Raw genomic sequence first — 24090 nt, 5'->3', positions numbered from 1 at the left:
AAGCAGCATCTTGCCTAGAAAGAATGTGCATTAACTCTTCTGCTTATCAAACGTATGTGACTGCAGATGTGAAAAAAGTTGCCATTAATCCTCTTTAAGAATGTTTCATTTTTTTAATGAAATGCATTCACCGTTTTCTTTCCATTGTAGCTATGTCTTACAGGAATTAGTGGAGACAGAGCGAGATTATGTACGAGATCTGGGTTATGTAGTTGAGGTATGATGTTTCTCATTCTGTTGATTTTATTTTTTCTAAATGTGGTACTGACCAGTTGGGTAGCTTGAACCTCACTTTTTCTTTTTTTCCCCTCAAAACACGAAGAAACTGAAAATGTGAATATTTGCATTCAGAGTTTTTCCTCCTTGAGGCTTTTAATGTATTAGGAACACTGCATCAAATCTTATTCCCTTCTTTCTTCTGTTACTGTGTGCACCTTACTGTCCTTCTAAGGAGTATAGTTCTTTGTCACTTAAGATCACTACCTCTGGCCTAACGGTATATTAGGCTGCATGGTTTTGTTTAGCACAGGTAAAATTAAAAAAAAAGCATTGAGTCTCAAAACAGAACCAACTATCCTGGATTTGGAAAACTTGCTTCCTCTCCTGCTGCTAGGCTTCTTTTAGATTTCCTAGTTTCTTCTTCTGTAAAATGAAATGACATCACACATCTCCCTTCAATCTTCAGCTACCAACAAAATGCACGTGGAAGAGTAGAGAGAATGAGCATGACAGTAAATTTTCTGCCTAACAAGGTTCAACTCATAAACTCTGTTTTAGGGAAAGGAAGATTGGCATTGTGATAGTCTTATAGTATTTAAAGGGTGCATTAGAAGGCTATGAACAGATGTATTTTTGTAACTAACAAATTAATTCCTGGCAAAAATGCTAGACATCAAAACATAAACTCTGCAAACTAGTGAGGCAACTATATATGCACAAGAAAAGAGAAGATGGGAATACAACAGAATGTAAAGGAAATTCATTGCAGCCAGAATGCTTGCAAATAGAATTGATGTTAAATTTTTTTGGTATTCAGTTTGCTCATACCGCAAGTAGTAGTCCATGAGGTGCAGTCCTGTATGCAGTGCAGCTGCTTTCTTTCTCAGCACACTTTGATGGAGGGTTATTATGAATGACTGAAATAGGAAACACTGAGCAAAGGAGCGCAGAAGCCAGTTTGGTGGCTCTGACACTGACTTGGTAACAACCTTCCCTGGCAAAACACTGCAGCTGCTTCAGACAAGAAGGGCTGGTGAAGCTTCCTCTATGCTTTGAGCCTGTTCAGGCAGGCTAAATTAGCTAGGGTGAATTGATCTTTCTAGCACTGGGCAGTGATGGGTAGGCAACCTCAAGCCAGTTTGTGATATTTTGTGTCTCTGCTCTATGTTATGCTATGTTACAAAACAGGTCTTTTGGTTTGTTTTTGTATCCCAAGCAAGCTGGTGTCATGAGCAGTTTGGACAGCTTCTGGGAAAAGGGGGATTAAAAGGTAACACGCTTTTTAAAAAGTTAAATGTTCACAGTGAATTTCTTTGGACTGTTGCAGGGTTATATGGCACTTATGAAGGAAGATGGCGTACCTGATGACATGAAAGGCAAAGACAAGATTGTATTTGGAAACATTCACCAGATTTATGACTGGCACAGAGAGTACGTATAAACTTGGAAGCCATCTGTTGAACAGTTCTACCTAAAAAATACTAGACTGACTTTAAGAAATCAGGGTTTTTTCCCTGAAATGTTCAGATAGAAGGTAAATACAGTTGGTCTTCTGCTTTGAGTTATAGATACAAATGTGTTGGTATGAAGATTTGCTTTAAACAAGGATGCTTATATAAAGCAAGTGAGAATTAGATTCTCAATTGAGAATCTGTGGTATAGATTATATTATGTAGAAGTTTGTACATTATTTGAGGCTTTGTTTTCAAAAATGTTTTCATGAAGAATACAGGCTAAAGAATATGTTAGGGGTTAGCACAGCAATATGAGCACCTCAGGCATTCTGACTAGGAAGGAGAAAAGTTTCAATCAATAGATGAAATTAAAGAATTCTATTAATGAACACCATTTTTTCATCTTGGTATGGATTTAGTGTGTTCCTTTGGTAATCTATATTGAAATATTACACCATTAATATTGTCATTTTGGCCATACATTAATATCCAAAGCTGCTGCTAGGGGACGCAAAGTGGATCTTGCAGTAAGACCACTTCGCCTTGCAATTAGTGACCTGTTGCTATAGTGTGTGCTATCAGAAACAAGTACTTATTCTATTTATGTTCAGCTTCTTTTTAGGAGAGCTGGAGAAGTGCCTTGAAGATCCAGAAAAACTGGGATCGCTGTTTGTTAAGCATGTAAGTGCAAACGCCACAGTAGTGGGTGAGATTCCTCCCTCTTCACCTGGGGAAGGAACTGGGAGTGCCAGAAATTCATGATGTTTAATTTTAGTGAAACAGAGGACCCTTTATAGCTTTATATGAGTCCCTGTTTTTCCACTTTTCATTTATTAACAGGAATGACCACATGATACATGCAGATACTATAACACTTTGAAAGGGAATCAGGTGAACTAGTTGTCTAAAACCTAGATATCAAAATTGAGAATACATCAGACATGCCACTAATCAATCATTTTCGTGTCTCTCTGTATAAAAACAGTTTAATATCTGTTTGAGATGAGGTCTCAAGGTACTCCAGATCAGGCAAGAGATCAGAAGGGAAACTTGCCTGCTATATATGATCATTTGCACAAGTGTACAAAGACTGAAGACAGACTGGATTAAAACAAATTTAACAGGTTTCAGATTTTCCCTGTGGTCTGTGTTTGAAGTCGATACCAAAGTACCAAAAGAGCATAGAACCAAATATTAATGGAACAGTAACATTGGAAGCCTAATTCCTGGACTAATGATGAGGAATGAGCTGTTTCATTTCTGAGGGTTTATTAAAAAACAGGCACAAGGAGAAGGGAGAACTCTGGCACTGGTAAAATGGTAAACCTGGAGGAAGTAGCTCTCTCTGGTTTCGATTGTTGTTTTACTTTCTCCTGGTATATTTGCAACTGAGTTATCTTTGAAAGGCACCGTTACCACTCCAGATGGAAAGGCAAGCTGTGATGCTATTACAACATCCTCTAGCAAAACCCTGACTATCAGCTAGAACATGACAATTTAGTTCCTGCTCTTAATCCATGTTCTGTGTCCTTTTCAGTCTCCATCTACTTCTTCCTTTTTTGCTTTTCATTTGTCTTTCACTGGTCAGTACTTCATAGGTCTCTGAGCACCAAAGCCTCTAACAGCAAACATGGTTTTTGCGTGACCTGGTTTTGTGTGAGGTGTCCCTGCCCATGGCAGGGGAGTTGGAACTGGATGATCTTAAGGTCCTCTCCAACCCTAACTATTCTATGATTCTATAAACCAATCCTAGCAAAACAGCAAGAAAGATTTTACAGTAGGTAATAGACACATCTGGCATGTCTGTGTTTCTTAACCAGTGACGTCAGTAATCAAGAATGAATCTTAAAAGCTGAGGTTATGCTCTCTCCTTTTTCTTTGTTGCTTTGGCGTTAAAATGACGTGCACAAAATATAGAATCAAAGTTTAAAAATGCTAGTGCCACCATTTCCAGGCTACGTTACCTACATCCCCACTCAAACTCCAGTAGGACAGCTAATACTAAGTACAAAACTTGAGAGGTTTCTCCTAACTACTCTGTACAGCTAAACAGGAAGGGGTCATTATTCTAATATATCAGAATAATAATCATATTATTTAAATTAAATAAAAATATTCTATTTCAAATGCTCCATCCATTGCTTTTGCTAGAAGAAAACAATTTTCATATTTAATTTTATTGTGGGACCTGCTGAGCTATCATCTCTCAACACCTGTTGTTCAGGAGTATTTATAGCTGTGGCAATTTTTCACTTGTGTTGCCTTTCTAAAATCATAATGATATTCCCAAATAAATGAGTTTTAAATCTGTAGTTTCTGCATATGTAGCTGCTTCTTGTCCTCAAAAGGACCTTTTTAAGTTCATGCTTCTGAGCAGCTGTACTTCTTAAAATAATACTCCATTTCAATCTGGCATGATTTTTGTTCTTGATGATAATGTATCACTCTGTATCTTTGTTCCTTTAGGAGAGAAGGTTGCACATGTACATAGTTTACTGCCAAAACAAACCAAAGTCTGAGCACATTGTCTCAGAATACATTGATACGTTTTTTGAGGTAAGTTCCTGAGAGAGAACATATGTAAGGTGGAGGGTGTGTACAAATCATAAGTGTTACCAGATCTGTTGACCAAAACAGAAACAACCAAAGAAAAAAGGCAGTGCAAATCATTGTTCCTGTTTTAAATTACAATTCCCTGCCATTTCTGTTCTGATTTCTCAAGTCTGATACAGATGGGTTAATCTCTACCTGCTAGAGATGGGTTCATCTCTACAGGAAGAAACTAAAGTTAGGTAGAAGATACTTATCAGTAGTCTCACCTTTACAAGCCCTAGCCCAGGCAGTTCACGGTGGTAATTCTGGACAAGCAAAGATTACTGTCAAAAATAGACTATATTAAAACCTGTGACTGAAAAATTACGTTTCACCATAGTTTTTCACAAAAGACATGGAAGGTGCTTGGAAAGGGGAATACTTTGGAAACAAAGCTGATAAGGGGAAGGACTGCAGCTTTTGCTAGCTGAAGATTAAATTCTGCTCTGAGTTTTGCCAGTTTCTTCTGTCAGCCATTAATAGTGATATATCCTGCTGTGTTTCTATCTCAACAAAACAAAGTTGTTTCTAACTGAACAAACAAAACATGTTTGTTTTGCAACCCTCAGGATCTAAAGCAGCGCCTGGGCCACAGACTTCAGCTCACGGACTTGCTAATAAAACCTGTGCAGAGAATTATGAAATACCAGCTGTTACTAAAGGTAAAGTGATGTTGAGGTGAATGATTTAATATATGTGTTAACAGATATGCTTTCTTTTTTAAATATTGCTGATGTTTTTCCACCTTCCTGCAGACCCCAGATTTGTAAGCAATGTCATGTGATTATTTTATATTTAAATATAAAAAATGCAGTAAACAGCTTGGGCAGAATTTTGCTTTTTTTTTTTTTTAACTGTTAAAAGACCAATGACCTCAAGCCAGTGACATGGAAGTGTTTAGAATTTGTACCAATGTCATATGAAGGGGAGAGGGACCTCCCAGCTGTTTTCAGATGTAAATATAATATGAGTTGTTGGGGTTCATCCCAACTTTTCCATCTACTTCTGCAACCATTTTAATGTCATGTAAATGCTTACTGAAGAGCAATCCTGTATATCACAGAGGTCATTGCTTTAGCACGTTGTTGTATGAGATAAATCAAAACAATGAATAAATCTCAAAAAAATAGCAAAAAACAGCAAGAAACTTTAAAAAGAAAATATTTCTTTTTGTCTTCTGCAGACTGTCATTCTCTGACAAAAGATAGCAAATTCAGATTTTCTAAGCTTTCTCTCTTCTGATTAATGAGAAAAGTGCTCATATTATTGTTTGTTCATTTGTTTTTCCTTTTTCAGGACTTCCTCAAGTATTCTAAAAAAGCTAATCTTGACACAACAGAACTAGAGGTACTTTTGACATATTTTCTGTTAGTGATTTGAATACTCTACTTTGAACTTCTCTTGTTTTGACAGTCACTTTCCTTTCCGATCTTCTTGAGAATGTGATTCTAAGTGTTTACTTTTCACATTTCTCTTCTAAAGCAACCATAGCAAATGAAACTATTTTATGCTGCTAACTCATTTGGAAAATAAAGTTTTGACTTTTTATTTGTCTTGAACAGAGAGCTGTAGAGGTCATGTGTATAGTACCAAAACGGTGTAATGACATGATGAATGTTGGCCGCCTGCAAGGATTTGATGTAAGTTGGCTAGGATTTTGCTTTGAGTTCTTGTCAGGTTCTTCAGAAATTATTGATTACTGTTGTTGGGAGAAGTGAAATAGGATGCTCCATCACTATCTGGTTACCTGGGGCAAAAAGCAGTAAGCAAACAATCAAGTCTTAGCCCTGCCAGGGACTTTTTCCTGGGAAACTTTACCTGTTGTGTCAGTTACACTAGGTAAGTCCCTCTACAAAATCTAGCATTACCGTTCCCTTATTGACTAATGACTTGCAAAATAGTGAAGTAATCAGTTACCAGCAAGTGAGCAGACCAGACTTCAGTGATGTAGACAAAGGAGGAGTTACTAAGGTCAGTAAAGCACCTGAGGCAACTATAGCCTTTCTCCTTGTTTTGCCAAGTCTAGAAGAGATGGAAATTAGCTGTCAAAGCAGTATGCATCAGCCAGACTATAGTCACATGTTCTAGTTTCAAAGCCCTTTCTGCTCTGTGATGCAAGTATAAACTTGAATTCTTCCTCTTTTCGGCACCCTGGAAGACACTGGAAGAACATAGGAGTTACTGTGGGAGTTGTTGAGAAAAGAGAGATGAAAGCCTTAGTGTTACAAGCCTCCAACTGCAGTTTGAATTGGAAAGGGTAGAGTGGTGAAGTGGATTTTTTTTTTCCTTGATGATGGATTTTTATTTTTTTTTTGAGGAAGGGCACAAGAATATCTTGTGGTAGGAGGAGCAATGAATATGTAATGGTCAGTAACACTCAAGAAATTGGGAAATGTACAAAGCTATCTCAGCATGAGCATCTGCTCAAAAAGGTTGGTTGGGGAAAGAAATTAAGAACTGCACTAAATGTGTTTCTGGTTGCCTCTGTGTTTAGGGTAAAATTGTAGCCCAGGGTAAGCTCCTGCTCCAGGACACATTCTTGGTTACAGACCAGGACACAGGACTTCTGCCACGCTGCAAGGAGAGACGGGTCTTCCTGTTCGAGCAGATTGTCATTTTCAGTGAGCTGCTGGATAAAAAGAAAGGTTTCTCCATGCCCGGATTCTTGTTTAAAAACAGTATCAAGGTAACTGTTGTGTGTGAGTCTTTTTGTCCTCTGCACAAACTCCACTAAGGGAACACTGGTTCAGTGAGATGTCACTAGTGACATCTAGATGCGCAATCATAAAGCACAGAGAGGTGTCCATCATTTCTTGAAATTATATCCTACCGAATTTGTGCTCACTCTGATGATAAATGGAAGTCTTTGGATCCCAGTATTCTGATGCTTCCCAGGTGAAGCATACCGAAACAGATATTCCTGTACAAAGCTGGACAAGCTTTCACAGAGAGTTTAGTCTCCAGCTCTGTGCTGTCTATACACCACATTGCAAAGTCATCGCAAATAAAGGTAACTCTTTACATATTCCTCCTTTTGAGTTTTGGCTGAAATTGGGCCAAATGTGTACGTAACATAAGTAGTGTTACCTTCTTAGACATGTCAGTTCTTCCTCAAACAAAAAGCATTTACCTCCACCTCAAGCTTTCCCTGAAACAAAGACTAGTAGTACTAGGGCCAATCAGCCCTCCTCATGAAGTGTTTTGGGTGGACTGTGCTTCTCTTAATTCACCTCAGTGCTACTGCTGCCAGCTGAGCACCCTGTTTAGTGCTGGCTGAACAGCCTGTTCAAGGCATTGCTGTATCTGCAGTAGAAACCTTTGGCATGGGCCAGTGGTAAAGCTCCATAGCAAAATCAGCATTTTAAATAACACATAGAGAGAGCGAAAGACAGTGGAGAACATTGGGCCATAGTGACCTGATGAAGATTGTTCAGGCATAGTGTTTCAGTAAGATGTACACTAACCCTTAGTTTAATGTAATCCTTCATTTCACGGTATTATTTTACTGAAAGAAAAGAGTAGTTGCCATTTGAAGATCTGACTCTGAGCTCATAAGTAAGATATTGTAGAGGTATGTTTCTCATAAAATACATGAAGTAAATTCTTTTTTTTCCATGAAGGTGAGTTGCCTTTCCCTGGAGGAAAATGTGGACAGCGATCCATGTAAATTTGCACTAACATCAAGAATGGGCGATGTCACGGAGACCTTTATTTTGCATTCTGCTAGTCCAGGAGTCCGCCAGTTATGGATCCATGAAATTAACCAAATTTTGGAAAACCAGCGCAACTTTTTAAATGGTAAATGCTTTCTTTTCACCAAAAGTTCATAATTGAACGACTTTTCTCTCATCTGTTATTTCTTGGCTTTGGAATGTTTCACAAGTTTCCTTTTTCCTGAGCTAATACAGAACAGTTGGGGGATATGGGCTGCATTTCTGCTTTGGAACAGATGATAGCATTTATTATAAGAATGGTAGTCTGCATTTACATGGTGTTCTCTTGGAGAAATTTTCCGAATGTTTTGTAGGAGTGAGTCAAGATTGGCATCATCCATTGAGGTGGAGAGCTTGTGTGCTTCTTTTAAGCAAATACAAGCCTTTAAAGGCTAAACCCAAGTGGAATTTTAAGCATCTAGTCTGAATGTTTTGTTTGTGTTATTTTGGTATCCATTGTTGTGTCATACTGTGGCAACAACATTCAGATTCTGTGGGAGAAAAGTAGAAGATGATCATGTCTGCTGTGATACCAGAAGTTTCTTGCTGTATTTTTGTATCCATCAGTTGTTGCCCCAATGTAGATTGTTTTTAAAGAGTTGTAATGGGTGGAACAACAAGCTGAGAATTTGGAGTCACACCTGTTTTTTCCCAACTTAGCTGCTGACTGACAATGTGATCCTAGAGGAAGACATTTCTCCCTGGTTTCAGATTTTTTACCTTTAAAAGAACAGGTCATGAAGGTTGTGATGTAGAAAAGTGACTTGAGGTCTGTGGCATGACCAGCATTGCTAAGGAAATTTGTCTTGGTTTAACAGCACTCCCCTTCTGCCAGTAAACATGTCTGTTTTAAACTGTTCCTGTTCCCTTTCCTGCCCTTCTTTCCCTGATCACGTTCCCTCCCACCCCCACTGCAGCCTTGACATCCCCAATCGAGTACCAGAGGAACCACAGCAGTGGTGGAGGTGGCAGCGGCGGCAGCAGTGCTAACAGCAGCGGCCCCAGCAGCTGTAGTGGCATCCCCAGCTCCAGCCGTAGCCGGCCATCCCGGATCCCCCAGCCTGTCAGACACCATTCCCCAGTCCTGGTCTCCTCTGCAGCCTCGGCCCAAGCAGAGGCAGACAAGATGTCAGGTATGTCCATTCACAATCTCTCCCTGCCACACTACAACACCTCCTTAGAAACTGGTCTGAGCCAGCCAGACAGGCACCCTCCCCATGCAGAACTGGATGGTCCTCAGAAAGACGCTGAGCAGATTCCCAAGATGAAAGTTATTGAAAGTTCCAGGAAGACAGCGGGAAACATTTCTGGCTCATCTGACGGAGCCCAGAAAGACTTACGTGGAAGCTCAGAGGACAGTCGATCAAGAAACAGCATAGGATCACTGACGCTTGGGAAGCCAAGGCCAGGAGCCATCTCACCAATGAACTCTCCTCTCTCCACGACTTTCCCTTCTCCTTTTGGCAAAGAAACCTTTCCACCCAGCAGCCCCCTGCAGAAGGGCTCCTTTTGGAGCTCCATCCCAGCATCCCCTGCCAGCCGCCCTGGCTCCTTCACTTTCCCTGGGGACAATGACTCCCTCCAGCGGCAGGTTCACCGCCACTCTTCACACAGCAAGGACACAGACCGCATGAGCACATGCTCCTCGACCAGCGAGCAGTCAGTTCACTCCACCCAGAGTAATGGGGTAAGAGCGGAGCACCTCTGTCCTGCAAGCTCTTCTAAAACCTTCCCGTGCTTTCTGTGCGTTACCATCACCCTCCATACTAACTTCTGGCTCTCCGGTGCTGTACTACTCTGAAATAATCAACTGTTTGAATATCTTCTGCACATTAAAAGAACAAAATTGCCTACCTCTCTGTGTATGTATACATACAAACGTGGGTATGTACACAGACACAAAAGCGACTGCTAACAATAGATGCAATTTCTGCCTCTGCTGAAAACATAGATCACTAGGCTGATACTTTACTAACTTGCTCTCCTTGCTTTTTTTGTCTCTAATTTGAAGGCACATAATTAACATGCTGAAGCGTGGCAGCCAGAGCACCTTGGGGTATGCATTGCGGCCAGCGCTTAAATCTGACTTCAGGATTTTGGCAGATTGCCTTGGGGCTTTTTTCCCTTTCACGCACAAATCCGCCACCATTGTCCTGTTGAGTTTTAACTTCGTGGAGACATCTACAGTACGTTCCCTGGGCTGCTTGGTTTTATCTTTCATATTTTTATTTCCCCCACCCCTCCTCAGCCTTAGCTGATGTGCAACATTCTCTTTTTAAGTCCTGTGTTGGATCAAGGAAGCTTCCTGCAAACCACTCAAAATAGGCCAACAAAACTTAGCTAAAATAATCCTCCTTCTACTACAACCAAAACAAATAGTGGCTCCACTGTTCTGCATTGTAAGAAGAACTGGTTTAGGGCATCTGGAGTTTCAATCTTTAGTATGCACTTGGTGCGTTTGTGTGGACAGCTGGCGTGTCAACAGAATCCACATTCTCTGTAATAACGTCCACCAGGAAGAGCAACACAGCAATCACAAGGGCAAGTGCAACTATAAAGCAAAACTTTCAGGGCACTTGCCGTGGATGGGGTAGTCAGGCTATGGTGCCATTCCCTTTAAACTCACATTTGATTGTTCTCTCACTAAGTGTTGTGTTCAGGAATGTTTGTTCTTCCACTCTCTCACCAATAGTATGCAGTACCAATTTTGCACCTAACTTGCCAGACCTTTTGTAAATGCATGCATTTCTCTGTAGAACTGTTTAACACAGAGAGCTTTCTTGACTTCTTAGTTCTTACACTTTTATAACAGCTACAGAAAAAAAAATTATGCTTTGCATATAACGTATTTTTTATCCTGATCTTCCTTCAGCTTTTGATTTGATTTAGCTCTGTCCGGTGTTTATCCTCAGTCTAGTAAAATGTGATGATATAATATCTGGGGTAACCTGAATATTTTGCAGTTACTGCACAGTACGTAGTATCAAGATGGTGATGCTCTTTATATTCAGAGAAGTCTTGCATAGTATTAACTGATGTCATTCCATTAAGAAAAAAAAAAGAGAGAGGGAGAGACAGGATGGCACTGCATGCCTTCTGCTTCATAGCTATGTTTCTTTTAGTTTGGTGATTGAGGTGGGTCATAATTCTTCACGTATAACCTCATTTCTATGCCATGCTTTAGCAGGATTTCATACCACATTCAACAAGACAGGGAAAATGGGTTCTGAGGTTTTATTTTGACTTAACCATTTGTATATGTGTATTTACATGCACATATGGTTGAGGTTGGTTGCTTAGGATAAGTAACTTCTAAGAAGAAGAAAAAGGAACTGATTTTGCTAGTGTTTCAGGAATATGGGAGGGATATTTTTAGATTTTGGTTCCAAATACTCTAATCCCATAATTGAGGTCAGTGATGACCAGCAGAACTTGCAGCAGAAAAACATAAACTAATTACTTCCTTGCAAGGCAAACAGAAAGGCTATCTTTCTGTGGTGAGAATAAATTCACATATAAGCACATTCACAAGAACATTTGACATTTAGTAGTTACCAAACACTTGTTTATTTAACAAATTTTGCTGTCCTTGTTGAAACTAAGAAATATCCAGAGTTTAATATGACCCTTCAAGACTTAACTATTAAAAAGAAGTGTTATGTGACAGGAAGGTCAGTCCTGCAGTTATACAAATTCTGCTGCATGCTAAATCTAAAAGAATGAGTTTCAAGAAAAGCAGCTTTCTCTGAATAGAGTTGTAGCTAAAAGAATCTAGCAAGTTATAACCTTAATTTAAACAATGACTGAAAATGAGACTGGCTTTTTGGTTCTACAGTTCCTGGTTTGCCTTGAGTCATGGAAGGGGCTTGCTGACACAAAAGACCATGCAGAAAGTCTTGTAAGCCAGACAGAGTGAGTTTTCTCACTGGAAATACAGCATCTGGAATTGACATAAATACCCTTTAGTAAAAATACAATTCAGGATGAGATCTTTCACTCTGTGGTAGCATTTGCTTCATCATCCCAACAGCGGAAAAAAGGATAGACTTGAATCACCCACTTGAATAAAATAGTCTAGCTAGAATAAAATGTACAGACTCACTGGAAACCCCAGCATCAATGTACTGAGTGTGCTATGAATGAATATTCTGAGACTGTTGCTTTCCAAATGTCTTGGTTTCTCAGCCAAAGCACATGAGCCAAAGCTCATGGGGAAGCACAGGCACTGAGAGATGGAGTGGCCTGTTCAAGGCCATTAGCAGATTGGAAGAGAACTTGGTTTTCAGGGTTCCCAGTCTACCATGCCGTCCACTGACTCCTGCTGCATCTCCTCAATCTTGAGGGGAGAAATATTTGATAGTTTTGAGAATTCTGTATTTAATCCTCTGTGCCAAGCTTTCCACTCACTATTAGCACGTGTGTGGTGCTAACATGTGGTTATGTTATGTAAGTGATAGTAGTTTCCAGCTACAGCTGGGTACTGATACCCATCTTCAACTCAGCTACTACTAGGCAGTAGTGAGCCCTCATTAGTAGTGATCTGACACAGTTTGAAATAAGAACAAAGACAAAAGACAGGTGCACGCACACATACATACCTCATGCCACATCATTAATAGGCCATCCATTTTGGTTTTAAGTTCTTTCAGGAAGGAAATAACTTTAGGGAATAGGTGCTAGGAAAGACTAGGTGTATTTTTTGTCATTGGAATTTACAGTGTTTATGAGGTAATGACTATGATTTTGAAGCTGTACCTCTAAGACCATGAAAAACTGTCCTACATTCTGTGCTATAGTTCTGTTGCCTGATAAAGATGTGAGGTTTGGTGCCTGATCTTGAAAGGAAGAGATCTATGTATAAACTGACTCGCGGTTAAAGGAAGTAATCCTGAGTAAAAGCAAATGCAGCAGCTGTACATGAAGGTATTCAAAGTTCAAACTAATTTGCGCAAGATAAATAGATGGAGGAGGCTTTAAAAGAGAAATCACAAATCTTTTCTTTGACTGCAGCTTGTTATGTGGACTATGCAGGTAATGTAGCAGGCCAAGAACAGCATGTCTTCTCCATGAACTTTAAATTTGATTCTTTTTTTTCCCCCTCTCTTTCTTTCTGCTTCCAATTGACACTTGAAGAGTGAAAGTAGCAGCAGTAGCAATATCTCCACCATGCTGGTGACACACGATTACACGGCAGTGAAGGAGGATGAGATAAATGTCTACCAAGGAGAGGTCGTGCAGATTCTAGCCAGCAACCAACAGAACATGTTTTTGGTGTTCAGAGCCGCCACTGATCAGTGCCCTGCAGCCGAGGGCTGGATTCCCGGCTATGTCTTGGGGCATACCAGTGCAGTCATCATTGACAACCCTGATGGAACCATCAAGTGAGTGCCTGGGTGTGTGGAGAAAGGGCGGGAGAAGAAAAACTTCCCATTCAGACAAGGCTTTGAACCTTTTAAGTCAAAAGTTGATGTGATCTTTGAGAAATAAATGAACATCAAGCAGAATGAGTACTTGAGAGGTCCCTTAGCGAACTTCTAATACAGGCAAGTAAGAAAGGGCCCAGAAGCACATGATCTTTATGAAAAAGCTGTAGTAGTGCAGTCTTCTGGGAAAAGATGGTGAAAGAATACATGATCTAAGAGCAGCAAATTTTTCTGGTTTGTTTAATAGAATGAGTTATTAGGCTAGACACCTTTGTTTAGGAAGACAGTCAGGGCATGTTTGTTCCAAGTGAAATGAATTTTAGAGTTCCTAGATCTCTGCTTTGAGCTACAAATCTATTGAAAATGACAGGTGGTGCTAGAAAGATGTCTCTCAGATCTGCAATGGGAGAAATTATGTCAGAGTTCTTAGCACTTAAGTTTTATATAAAGGGATTTCATACAGATCATTGCTTAGTTTGATTGAGTTTATATTTTCACACAGAAAGTTTGCCATTTGAGCAAGAAATGGTATTTCTTGGCAAGAGTTCAGTCTTTCAAGAAATACTGAACTACAGACTAATCTTCCTAGCTTGCTTACAATTTTAACTATGGGTTGCATGTCTTACAGAATAATTCATGTATTCCATTTCAATATACTTAAAGACAGTGAGGTAACATTTTGACATACTTTTCCAATTCCATTTGAAACTAGAGAGTATAGCACATAAACTAGAGTTGAAAAAAATCATAAAAGTTTAATATTTTGTGTTCAGGAAGTCAACGTCTTGGCACACAGCACTCCGTTTAAGGAAAAAATCTGAGAAAAAAGATAAAGACGGCAAAAGGGAAGGCAAGCTAGAAAACGGTTACCGCAAATCCCGAGAAGGACTTGCCAACAAGGTTTCTGTAAAGGTAAGTCTTATAAAAATGTAGTCATTTCCAAAAGAAGTTGTGTTGGGATATCTTTAGAAGTAGCTTCTGTCAGAATTTCCCATGAAGGAACTGTAGGCAACAGTGGTTTGGAAACAGGAAGATAGAATCTTTGAGCCTGCAAGCATGATATAGCATAAGGATACTGCAGAAAGAATAGAGTGTGCAGAAATTCTGGTATTCAGATGTTTCTTGGATCTTTGTGGGCACAGTAACTTCAACCCATCACTGTGCATTGTTTTCTACCATTCTTTAAGTTGTTATAAGGTTATCAGGACATTAATTCTTTTAATTTCTCCTTTCTAGCTTCTCAACCCCAATTACATTTATGATGGTAAGTTGCTTTAACTTTTAAAAGTTGTAATAAATATAATTTGATTAAAACATTATTCTCTATGTTTAAATTTGCTTGATATGAATTTTGTTGGGAACTGAGTGGTTTTTATCAAAATATATATAGGCCCTTTCTGGATGAGTGAGACAGTTAATGCAATTAACTCATGCTTATTTTTTAAGATGGAAGGAACACATTTTTGGTCACAAGTCCAAAACAACATAAAACACAAGGACCATATGCTGTGTTATATATGGAGATTGTATGGAAGTTGGGACTTGCTGAGTTTGCAAAATAACAAGGCCAGGAGTTGGAGCTGCTTCAGTTTTAACCTTACCCCGTAGGGAATATTCAGGACCTCTCCAGTGCAGAGGTTAATCAGGACAAAGATAGTGGCCTTCTGGAGTCACAGCCAAACTGAGTTTTTGTCTTAATGCACAGAGCCAAATTTCTTGAGCTCCTCCTGTAAAAAAGGGAAACCGCTACCATGTGTCATTGGATGAGTGAGGTGTTTTGTGTTCCCTTTTGCAAGCTTAGCTGGATATAATGATAGCCTAAAGATATAAATATAGTTGAGCATATCCTTAAATATTTTTCACTCAAAGGTTTCCTCAGCTTGCCACACAAAGGGTGTTTGGTTCATCACAGTAAGCTTCAGGTTTATCCGTGGCATAGCAGTAGTGTTGTGTCCAAGTTCACGTGGAGAACACTTTGCCAGCCCTGCAGAACCCCAGCAAACCATATGTGTGTTCCAAGGGTAGAGGGATAGATACACCTTGGAAATCTAAAGTACTGTACTGCTTTGTGTAATAGAAACAAGAGAGTGAAAGGAATAGAAAAGCAAATTTATTAACTTCAGTTGACCTAATACCATTCATTTTATTTTTCTAGTTCCCCCGGAGTTTATAATACCATTGAGTGAGGTAACATGTGAGACAGGAGAGACCATCGTGCTTAGGTGTAAAGTCTGTGGTCGCCCCAAGGCTTCAGTTACTTGGAAAGGTCCTGATCATAACACACTGAGCAATGACGGTCATCACAGCATTTCGTACAGGTACAGTAATCTGTGTAACGTTCAACAGGAACTGTTGAAGCTGTTTTATACTCCTTTTGCATTCTTGGTTCAGGATAGCTTTTGGCTTTGAGGCATAAAGATACGGTTGCCCTCGGAAATATTTTGCAGCTGAGATTTTCTGGAAATGTTGTGTAACTTCTGTGTATGGCTGGCATACCCAAATGTCATATTCTGTTGATCTTTAAAAACAAAAGAAAATCCAGCTGATATGTCTGATTAGCTATCGCAGAAGCCATTGTGGTTCTGTCACACTGACCTACCAGTTGAACCAGAACAGTATGCTGTCACATGCCAGTGCTGTGAAATGTCATCCTGTCAGTTCCTTATTTCTATTAGTAGCTTACCATCATTTTTGAGGAAGATCACTCTACATTATTTTGTAGAGGAAAGCCTGTGATTCCTGCTGATGTGGCAGTGTCAGTGTCTTCATTGTTGAAACACAGAAATCAACATATTTTGTTTGTCCAAAGAGAGATAGGGGCTTGAAAATAAGAAATATTAACAGTGTCAATCTAAATTTGTCTATACCTTAAGGTCTGTAAAATGAATATAAAGTTAATGGATGCCATTGTGTTTCCCAGTGACTTAGGAGAGGCTTCACTGAAAATCATTGGCGTCACTGCAGAAGACGATGGTATCTATACATGTATAGCTGCAAACGATATGGGTTCAGTTTCGTCTTCTGCCAGTCTACGAGTTTTAGGTAGGCATGTTTCTTGCTTCTTTTTAATCTTTGGGTTTTTTTCTTATGGGGTATCCATAGTACAGGAAACAGAAAACCCCAGCTCTTAAGCATCACTGTTAAAGGAATATTATAACAAACCTTTTTACCTGTGACATGTTGCTTGTTTCAGAAGGAACAGGAGCACTTTTAGGATGTAACTAATTAGAGGTTCATACAGACAAGATGCCTACAATATTTCCTGGAAAGTAGAGCTTTTGGTGGGTGGAGTTCAGGTAGCTGATACACTAATCACTCTTTTTGTTTCCCCAGTGGTAGGTATATTATTGGTAATGAGACATAATGTAAGATACCTATTCTTTTTGCTGTTTCTTCCAGCTTGCCAAGGTTACTCATGCTTGTACAGACAGTTCCTACTTCACCTGAATTAGTTCCACTATAGAATTTGCATTGGCCATGCTGCTTTGGTGTGTAATCCAGTTTGCCTTGCTGCCACCCTGTGTCTTAATGCAGATTAACAGGATGGGGTGATTCCACTGAAGGTATCTCAGCCAAGGAAACTTTCTAGTCAGGGGAGTAAAAAGCTCTTGATGAACAAGAATCAGTGTGAAACCATGTACTTTAGGGATCTAGTGTAATGGCTGTCCTTCCTACACCAATACAGAAGCCCAAAACTGTGATTAGGCCAGAATCAGAGTCACAGAAGTCTTGTAGACTAAACTACTATCTTTCAGCAACAGTTCTTGGTCTTACTGATCTTCTTCAAAAGTGTTCACTTTTCAATCAAAACTAAACCAGAATTAGTATCTCTTAGTTACTCTGCAACTGGACTCCAAAAGACAGGCAGTTGTATTTTCCTAGCCCTTTTACTCAGCTCTACCAATACTTGTACAAAGAAGCACTGGCCCCAGTTCTTCTGAGGACATCCCACCCTTCATTGGCCCAGTCCATAAGAGCATAATGGAAGCTCCAAGGCTGTAGCATGAAGTGGGTTTTCAAGATCAAACTACGAAGTCTTTTTCAGTCCTTCAGACTTGAAGGACTTGCCATTTGATTGTAGTCAATTCTTGTGCATTGTCCTGTGCAAAAAGTAGTACTCTTTACCTTCTGTTGCTGTAGTAGTCTTTATAAACAATGAATGAATTAGTTGATTACAGAAGTAATTTTCTTTCTGAGCTGCAAGAGGATGGGCAGTCTGAGGCCATGAGTTGCTTTTCAGTGTGGACATACTCTGCTTCAAAAGGAAGATGGTAGGGGCCAGTAGTTTGAATGAGGTAAATTCTTCCTGAAACGTATTAGCAAACTGAAGTCCAAATATTTCTCCTTCTGCAAACATCTGAAACAATACATTGCCTATATTGACAAAAAGTTAGTTGTGAGGATGGTCTGAGTTTATTCAATCTTGGCTACACTATCGTTCTCTTTTTTTGTAGGTCCTGGAAGTGATGGGATCATGGTAATCTGGAAAGACAACTTTGATTCCCTCTACAGTGAAGTGGCTGAGCTTGGCAGGTGTGTTCTGTATGCTGATCTCCAAGGCCGTCTATGTCAAAATAGTAACTTCTCTGTCAAAAAAATTAAATTCTCTTTGAAAAATACTTCTCGTATGAGCCTAAAAACCCAGAAATACATTCGATTAAATAGAAATGAGGAAGCAAAAATTCTACTAGCACTAGATGGCACTGCGTAAACAGAAAGTGTTTAGGCTGAAGTGGTGTCCTAGATTAAGGGCTTGGTTTTTTGTTTGTTATTTTTTTAAGCATGCCTTAAATTGACTGATGCTGCTTCTGTAGTGAAGCTCTCCTAAGCCTTTTTATTTAGGGTATGAAAATTACAGGCAGCAAAAGTCTGAAAATGAGCCAGAGAAGTCCTGTAAAATATACATTTGTCCAATTTAATAATGACTTTTGAAAAGCCGCTTAACACTCAGACTTGATGTCACTGCAAATGTGATGAAACAAATATCAGGAGATAATTGTTTATGCAGACACATTTTGTAGAAGATGCATGCACTGAAAACTGGTTTGTGTCCAGAAACTGCTCTGTGAGGATAGCTTATTACAGATCTAAAATCAGATTTCTCTGAGAATATCTTTCAAGGTAAAAATACATCCTTAATGCATCTCTCGGTTAATTCTTTCCTTTCAATATTGTATTCCAGGGGCAGATTTTCTGTTGTTAAGAAGTGTGACCAGAAGGGAACCAAGCGAGCAGTAGCCACTAAGTTTGTGAATAAGAAGTTGATGAAGCGAGACCAGGTTACCCATGAACTTGGAGTCATGCAGAATCTCCAGCATCCCCAGCTCATTGGCCTTCTTGATACCTTTGAGACCTCCACCAGCTACATACTAGTGTTAGAAATGTGTGTGGACTCTAACATTATCCATAAAATGCAATCTCTAAGCTGACTTTCTGGGGCATTTGTAGTGGTTTTTATATGAGGAACTTTAAGATTTTCTAGAAGTTTGAAAATACTTAAGTAAAATGTTACAGTTTTCTAATGCTGCTGTTAAAGTTTAATACTCAGAAAGAAACAAGGTGAGATATTAAACTGATATGTAGATGATTATCTTAGTCTGACTCTCCAGGAAGTTTTTAATATCAGTTGGTTGTACAAATGAATTAGGAATGCTGTGATCTCCTAGCTTTATATCAAATCTCCTCTTCATACCCTAGACCTCTGTCTTCTAGGTGCTGCAGGCTACAGTTATTCCTGTAGTCTGTGGTCTGTTAGTTTTTTCCTTCCGTTCTCATAGATGGATTAATCCAAGATACAATCCTTGTCATTCCAATAGGGCTGACCAGGGTCGCCTTCTAGACTACATCGTGCGATGGGGAAACCTCACAGAAGGGAAGATCAGACTCTACCTGGGAGAGATTCTGGAAGCTGTGCAGTATCTTCACAACTGCAGAATAGTACATTTGGACCTAAAGGTGAGCACTGAATGGAATTCCTGGCAGTGCGTGTTATTCCAGGCATAGAACCCTCCCTCTTCTAGGAAACTTGCAGCTGAGAACACAGAACTGTGAATTGCTTTGATACTGTGTGGAATGGTATGGGTCAGGCCTCCAGCCCCAAATGCATTAGATCTCTCATAGTCCACAAAGCAAAATCTTCGAGTTCCCTGTGCTTTCTCCATAAAGCTTGCTGGCCCTGGGTAGTCCTTTGTGCTAGAAATAATTGCTGACAGGAACTGTTTTGTTTGATTTTTATTTATTTATTTGCTTGCTTGCTTGCTTTCGGAGAAGTTTGCAGCAGAAATCCATTTCTTTCTCAAGAAGCACAGAGTTTGTTGTGAGAGAGTGCTCTTTCCTCTGTTCCTGCAAATCTGTTTCACATCTTTGCATTTTAAGGGTTGTAATAACTATGTGAATGGTACCTTTTTGGGCCTCTGTTCTACCCTTTTGAGTTTTACTGGATCCACAAGGATTTTATACATTCTACTAGGAAAATCTATATAAGATGATCTTAGTGTGAATATTAATTAAAAACTTATTTACACTTTTTCTTTTCTTCCAGTCTTAAAATGCAAGGGGTTTGTTGTCTCTCTGTCATAAAGCAAATAGAGCAGTTGATTTGTTCACCCTATATGTGTAATTGCTCTTCTTCAAGCTTAAGTTCCCAAGCACAGGTTCCTGTGGAACTTTGCCTAGCTGCTGTTGTAAACATCTGCAGTATTATCTGGCAGAACTGTATATCCTGCAGACATAATAGTGCTAGCAGCTAAAACACATTAATTGCACACTGTAGTTGGTAAAAAGCTGCCTGCCCATTGATCTGGGGGAAACCTTGTTAGGACTGCCTAGGAGCTGGCCTTCAGCGGTAGTAGCTTGCAGCGGTTTGTTATGCTCTTGAGCTGACAGCACTGGCTGGGAAGCAGTAATTTTGGAGCATTAAATGTGTGTTAGACTGACTTGAAAAAAAGACATTTTAACTTTTGTTTTTATGTTTTCTAGCCTGAAAATATTTTGGTGGACCAGAGTTCCACTAAGCCAACAATAAAACTGGCTGACTTTGGAGACGCGGTCCAACTCAATACCACGTATTATATCCACCAGTTACTTGGAAACCCAGAGTTTGCAGCTCCTGAAATTATTCTTGGAAATCCTGTTTCCCTCACTTCAGATGTTTGGAGCATTGGAGTGCTCACATATGTCCTTCTTAGTGGCGTCTCTCCTTTCCTGGATGAAAGTGTAGAGGAAACTTGCCTGAATATTTGCCGCTTAGACTTTAGTTTCCCAGATGACTACTTCAAAGGAGTTAGCCAGAAGGCCAAAGATTTTGTATGCTTCCTACTTCAGGATGACCCAGCTAAGCGTCCCTCGGCTGCACTGGCCCTCCAGGAGCAATGGCTGCAGCTGGGGAACAGCAAAAGTGCTGACAGCATTGACATATCCAGACTGACTTCATTCATTGAGCGGCGAAAACACCAGAATGATGTTCGACCCATCCGTAGCATTAAAAACTTTTTACAGAGCAGGCTCTTGCCAAGAGTTTGACCTTGCCTGAAGTTCTCTCTCATTCTCTTTCACCTGCCAATCAGACTGGAGACGGACTCCTCCTGCCAATCAGTCAAACTGGAGATAGACTCCTCCTGCCAATCAATCAGACTGGAGATAGGACTCCTTTTGCCAATCAGCTGTTGACTTGAATTTTGAGGAAAGCAAACCCCGAGCCAACCAACTGCTAGCGAATGTTCGTGTGCAAACGCATTCCAGGGGGACCCATGCAGGGCGGCGTAGGGGACTGGCGATGCAGACTTCACTGGGGTGGAGGACGATAGCACTGTACTCTGCAAAAAGCAGTCACGAGCGATACAGTAACAGTATTTTATTCAGGTTTCTGCAAAAAAATTAAAAAAAAAAATAAAAATAGTTTTTTTAATAAACCAGAGTTGAATTTTGCAAGTGAACTTAACTACCGTTTTCAAGATTTATTCAAGGAAGAAATGCCTATGTTCAAAGCACTGGTGTTAAAAACGAAACCATGCCTGGAGAAGACTCACCAAAATGGCTGCTCGTTGAGACGGCCTCCATTTATAACATCTGGTTTTCACTTGGTCCTAGAGCTTTCCAGTTGCCTCGCCTGTATGTATCTCACGTAGCAGTGCACTGAGATCAGACTCTGCTTTTAAGTGCATCCAACCTCAAAGTTTTTGCATACAAATAGAATGAATTGTTTTGCTCTGATAAAATGTAGGCCTTACTTGTATATAGACTGTTACCTGCCTTCGGTCTGTAATTTTTTTTTCCCCTCTCCCCTTATCCTTTTTTTTCCCCTCTCCTTCCTAAATGGTGGTATACCACTGTGCGGGTCTTCAGTTTGGGTCAGTACTCACTGTCCCCTTAGAAAAGGACTTCGGGTTGGTGCCCAGCTTTGCCAACCTGATTGTCAAGCAGTATACAGCAGGATGAAATACTGTAAATGCACTCATTTGGGATTTTGTTTTCTTTCATATCATGTGCAATGTTGTGGCTTTAACATTTTATGCAACTATTTATGAGGACCTCTGTTGTAACTGTAATAAATATATAGAAAAAGCACATACTTAGTACGGCGAGCTTTATGGTTTTGTTTGTGTGTTTGGGGTTTCTGGGTGGGCAGGGGCGGGTGTGTTGTACCACACTGTCATTATTAGTTTAAGATGAGGGTTAGCATAGAATTTAGTCAAGACTAGTCAGTTTTAAGGTTTGCTCAAAAAAGAGAGGGAGAGATTCGTATCCCAGATCTCAAACTGGTTAAGAAGTCGGGTGACACTTTTTAAAATTTATTATTATTATTATTATATTCAAAATGCCAAAGTCTGACTTCCCCAAAATCACTCTCAACACTTACTGCTTTTTAGACTTTTCAAATATGTGTTTACTTCTTTCTGTGAAATGAACAAATGAATTTTGTGCTCTTTGGTGAAGAATACATTCAGAAAGTAGTGGTCAGATGAAAATCTGACACGTAATGTAATTGTTTTAGTAACTGTTTTTAAGATTGAAGTAATATTAACGTGAGCTATTTAAAAAGGCAGAGATGGTTTTTTGTGCATCACTGGCTTCATATGGGTGTGTTGTCATCTATGTTTGTGTGAAATGCAGTGTTTAAAGAGACCAAGCCGACATCCCACAATAGTTAGATGTATGGGTCCTAAGCCATAACCTAGCTTGGGTTAGTTTTGAGCTTTGCGGCTTCCACTGTATTCTATTTATTCCTTTTTTGTTTGTTTGTTTGATTGATTTTTGGGTTTGTTTTGGTTTTTGGGTTGGTTTTTTTTTTTCTTTTTTGTAAAGTTGTACAGAAACTTTCTAAGAGAAAACAACTGACTTCAGAACTGGATGTGTATTCCTGCCAGCCTCATATCACTATGTTTGTGTATTATTTTCCTTTATTGTTTTAGTCAAATTTTTGCTTTATTTTGCATGTATATTTCTTTGTACAGTGACGTTACATGTTTACACAGTATGACGTGATGTAAATATTTTATTTTGCCATCAGTTATTTTGAAAAGAATTAAACATATTTGACATATTTGTCTGATCTCTTGCTTTAAGGAGTTTGAAAGTTTAGGTTTGGTTATGTTTTAATTGGGCTCTGTATTTAAAAAGAAAAAAGTACTTTATTTTATTGCCATAAAATTCATTTTAAATTGCAATGATGTATCTTGCTTTCATGCCTTACAAAATAATATTTGCCTTTTCTCTAAGTGTTGATTGTTTTGTAGTGTCATGATTGCTTTTATATAAAACATGCCTAACTCTCTAACTGTGGAAATTCATTATAGTCTTTATTAGCTAGTAAATTTTGACCAGCAGAGTTTTCTACCAGATGTTCCCAGTTAAAGACCAAAGGATCGTATTTCGGTTTAATATTAAACGGGGGAACAGATTTCCCACATCTTTTAGGCATTCCAGATTCATTATGAAGAAAAGTTACTTTCCATTGTAAAGACTTGGGGTTTGCAGCTAAACACTTTTTGCCTCCTGTAAGGGATGAAGTCAGTGCATGTGTCTGTACTTTGCAAGTGGGGTTTGGGAGCACAGAAGTTCTCCACTGCACACAGCTGAATTTGAAAATCATTGGGCAACAGTTAAGTGGGAAGCCTGGCTAGATAATATTTCCATGGTCAGGAAAGCAATCTGCATTGTCTTCCTAATGGACAGAGGCCTAACACATACCTGGTAGTGCTCTTGAGGAGTAAGGTGGAAGAGCCTGGTTTTCTTCTGTGTGTATATAGAGGTCACTTAACTGTAAGTCATATTAATTCTCAGATGGGGCTATTAATGTGTTTATGAACAGGAGAAAAAATAATTGGGCTTTTTCTGTCTTCATATTCCAAAGGATGTTTAGGCCAGATGTCCTCACAATGTCCTCCAGCAAAAGCACCTGGCTTTCTGAAAATATTTCAGTAAGTGTGGAAACCTGAGTAGTAGTAGAAGATGCCTGAAAATGTAATGGAGTGTTCTTTGCATGTAGCATACTACATGATATTGTCAAGAAACGTTAAAACCCCACTGCTGAGGGAGTCAGTGTAGGACTCGATCAAAAGGGGGGGGGGAACAGTGGCTGACTGTTGAGGTTAAGTCCCATGGTCCCCAAAATATTAAGATATAAATGAAGACAGGAATATACTTAACCTTGTTAACCAGCGACCTTGTTGTTAGAGGGACTGTGTAGCT

At 39.5% G+C, this 24090-nt stretch overlaps 1 protein-coding gene across 2 annotated transcripts in view; it reads left to right on the top strand.

The window, feature by feature from the left end:
• Positions 1 to 22942, top strand: part of TRIO (trio Rho guanine nucleotide exchange factor) — a 241931-nt gene extending 218989 nt beyond the window's left edge. The window contains exons 39-57 of one of the 2 annotated variants that reach the window (XM_062610805.1): positions 151 to 217; positions 1547 to 1650; positions 2285 to 2354; positions 4140 to 4229; positions 4835 to 4927; positions 5562 to 5612; positions 5828 to 5905; positions 6760 to 6951; positions 7886 to 8063; positions 8896 to 9665; positions 13112 to 13359; positions 14175 to 14313; positions 14638 to 14665; positions 15557 to 15719; positions 16322 to 16443; positions 17856 to 17934; positions 18584 to 18784; positions 19218 to 19356; positions 20380 to 22942. In XM_062610805.1, coding sequence (XP_062466789.1) covers positions 151 to 217; positions 1547 to 1650; positions 2285 to 2354; positions 4140 to 4229; positions 4835 to 4927; positions 5562 to 5612; positions 5828 to 5905; positions 6760 to 6951; positions 7886 to 8063; positions 8896 to 9665; positions 13112 to 13359; positions 14175 to 14313; positions 14638 to 14665; positions 15557 to 15719; positions 16322 to 16443; positions 17856 to 17934; positions 18584 to 18784; positions 19218 to 19356; positions 20380 to 20922 — 3355 coding nt within the window. In that variant the 3' untranslated portion in view covers positions 20923 to 22942. Of the gene's footprint in view, positions 1 to 150; positions 218 to 1546; positions 1651 to 2284; positions 2355 to 4139; positions 4230 to 4834; positions 4928 to 5561; positions 5613 to 5827; positions 5906 to 6759; positions 6952 to 7885; positions 8064 to 8895; positions 9666 to 13111; positions 13360 to 14174; positions 14314 to 14637; positions 14666 to 15556; positions 15720 to 16321; positions 16444 to 17855; positions 17935 to 18583; positions 18785 to 19217; positions 19357 to 20379 lie in introns of those variants that run through there. The other variant, XM_062610806.1, reaches the window with a different exon arrangement.
• The last annotated feature ends 1148 nt before the right edge of the window (positions 22943 to 24090 follow it).

The sequence above is a fragment of the Pezoporus occidentalis genome, unplaced genomic scaffold (genome assembly GCF_034315485.1).
Source record: "Pezoporus occidentalis ecotype Australia unplaced genomic scaffold, CSIRO_AGI_Poc_V1 ctg15, whole genome shotgun sequence".
Lineage (NCBI taxonomy): Eukaryota > Metazoa > Chordata > Aves > Psittaciformes > Psittacidae > Pezoporus > Pezoporus occidentalis.
The sequence above is the reverse complement of the archived record's forward strand: the minus strand, read 5'-3'. Positions and strand labels throughout refer to the sequence as shown.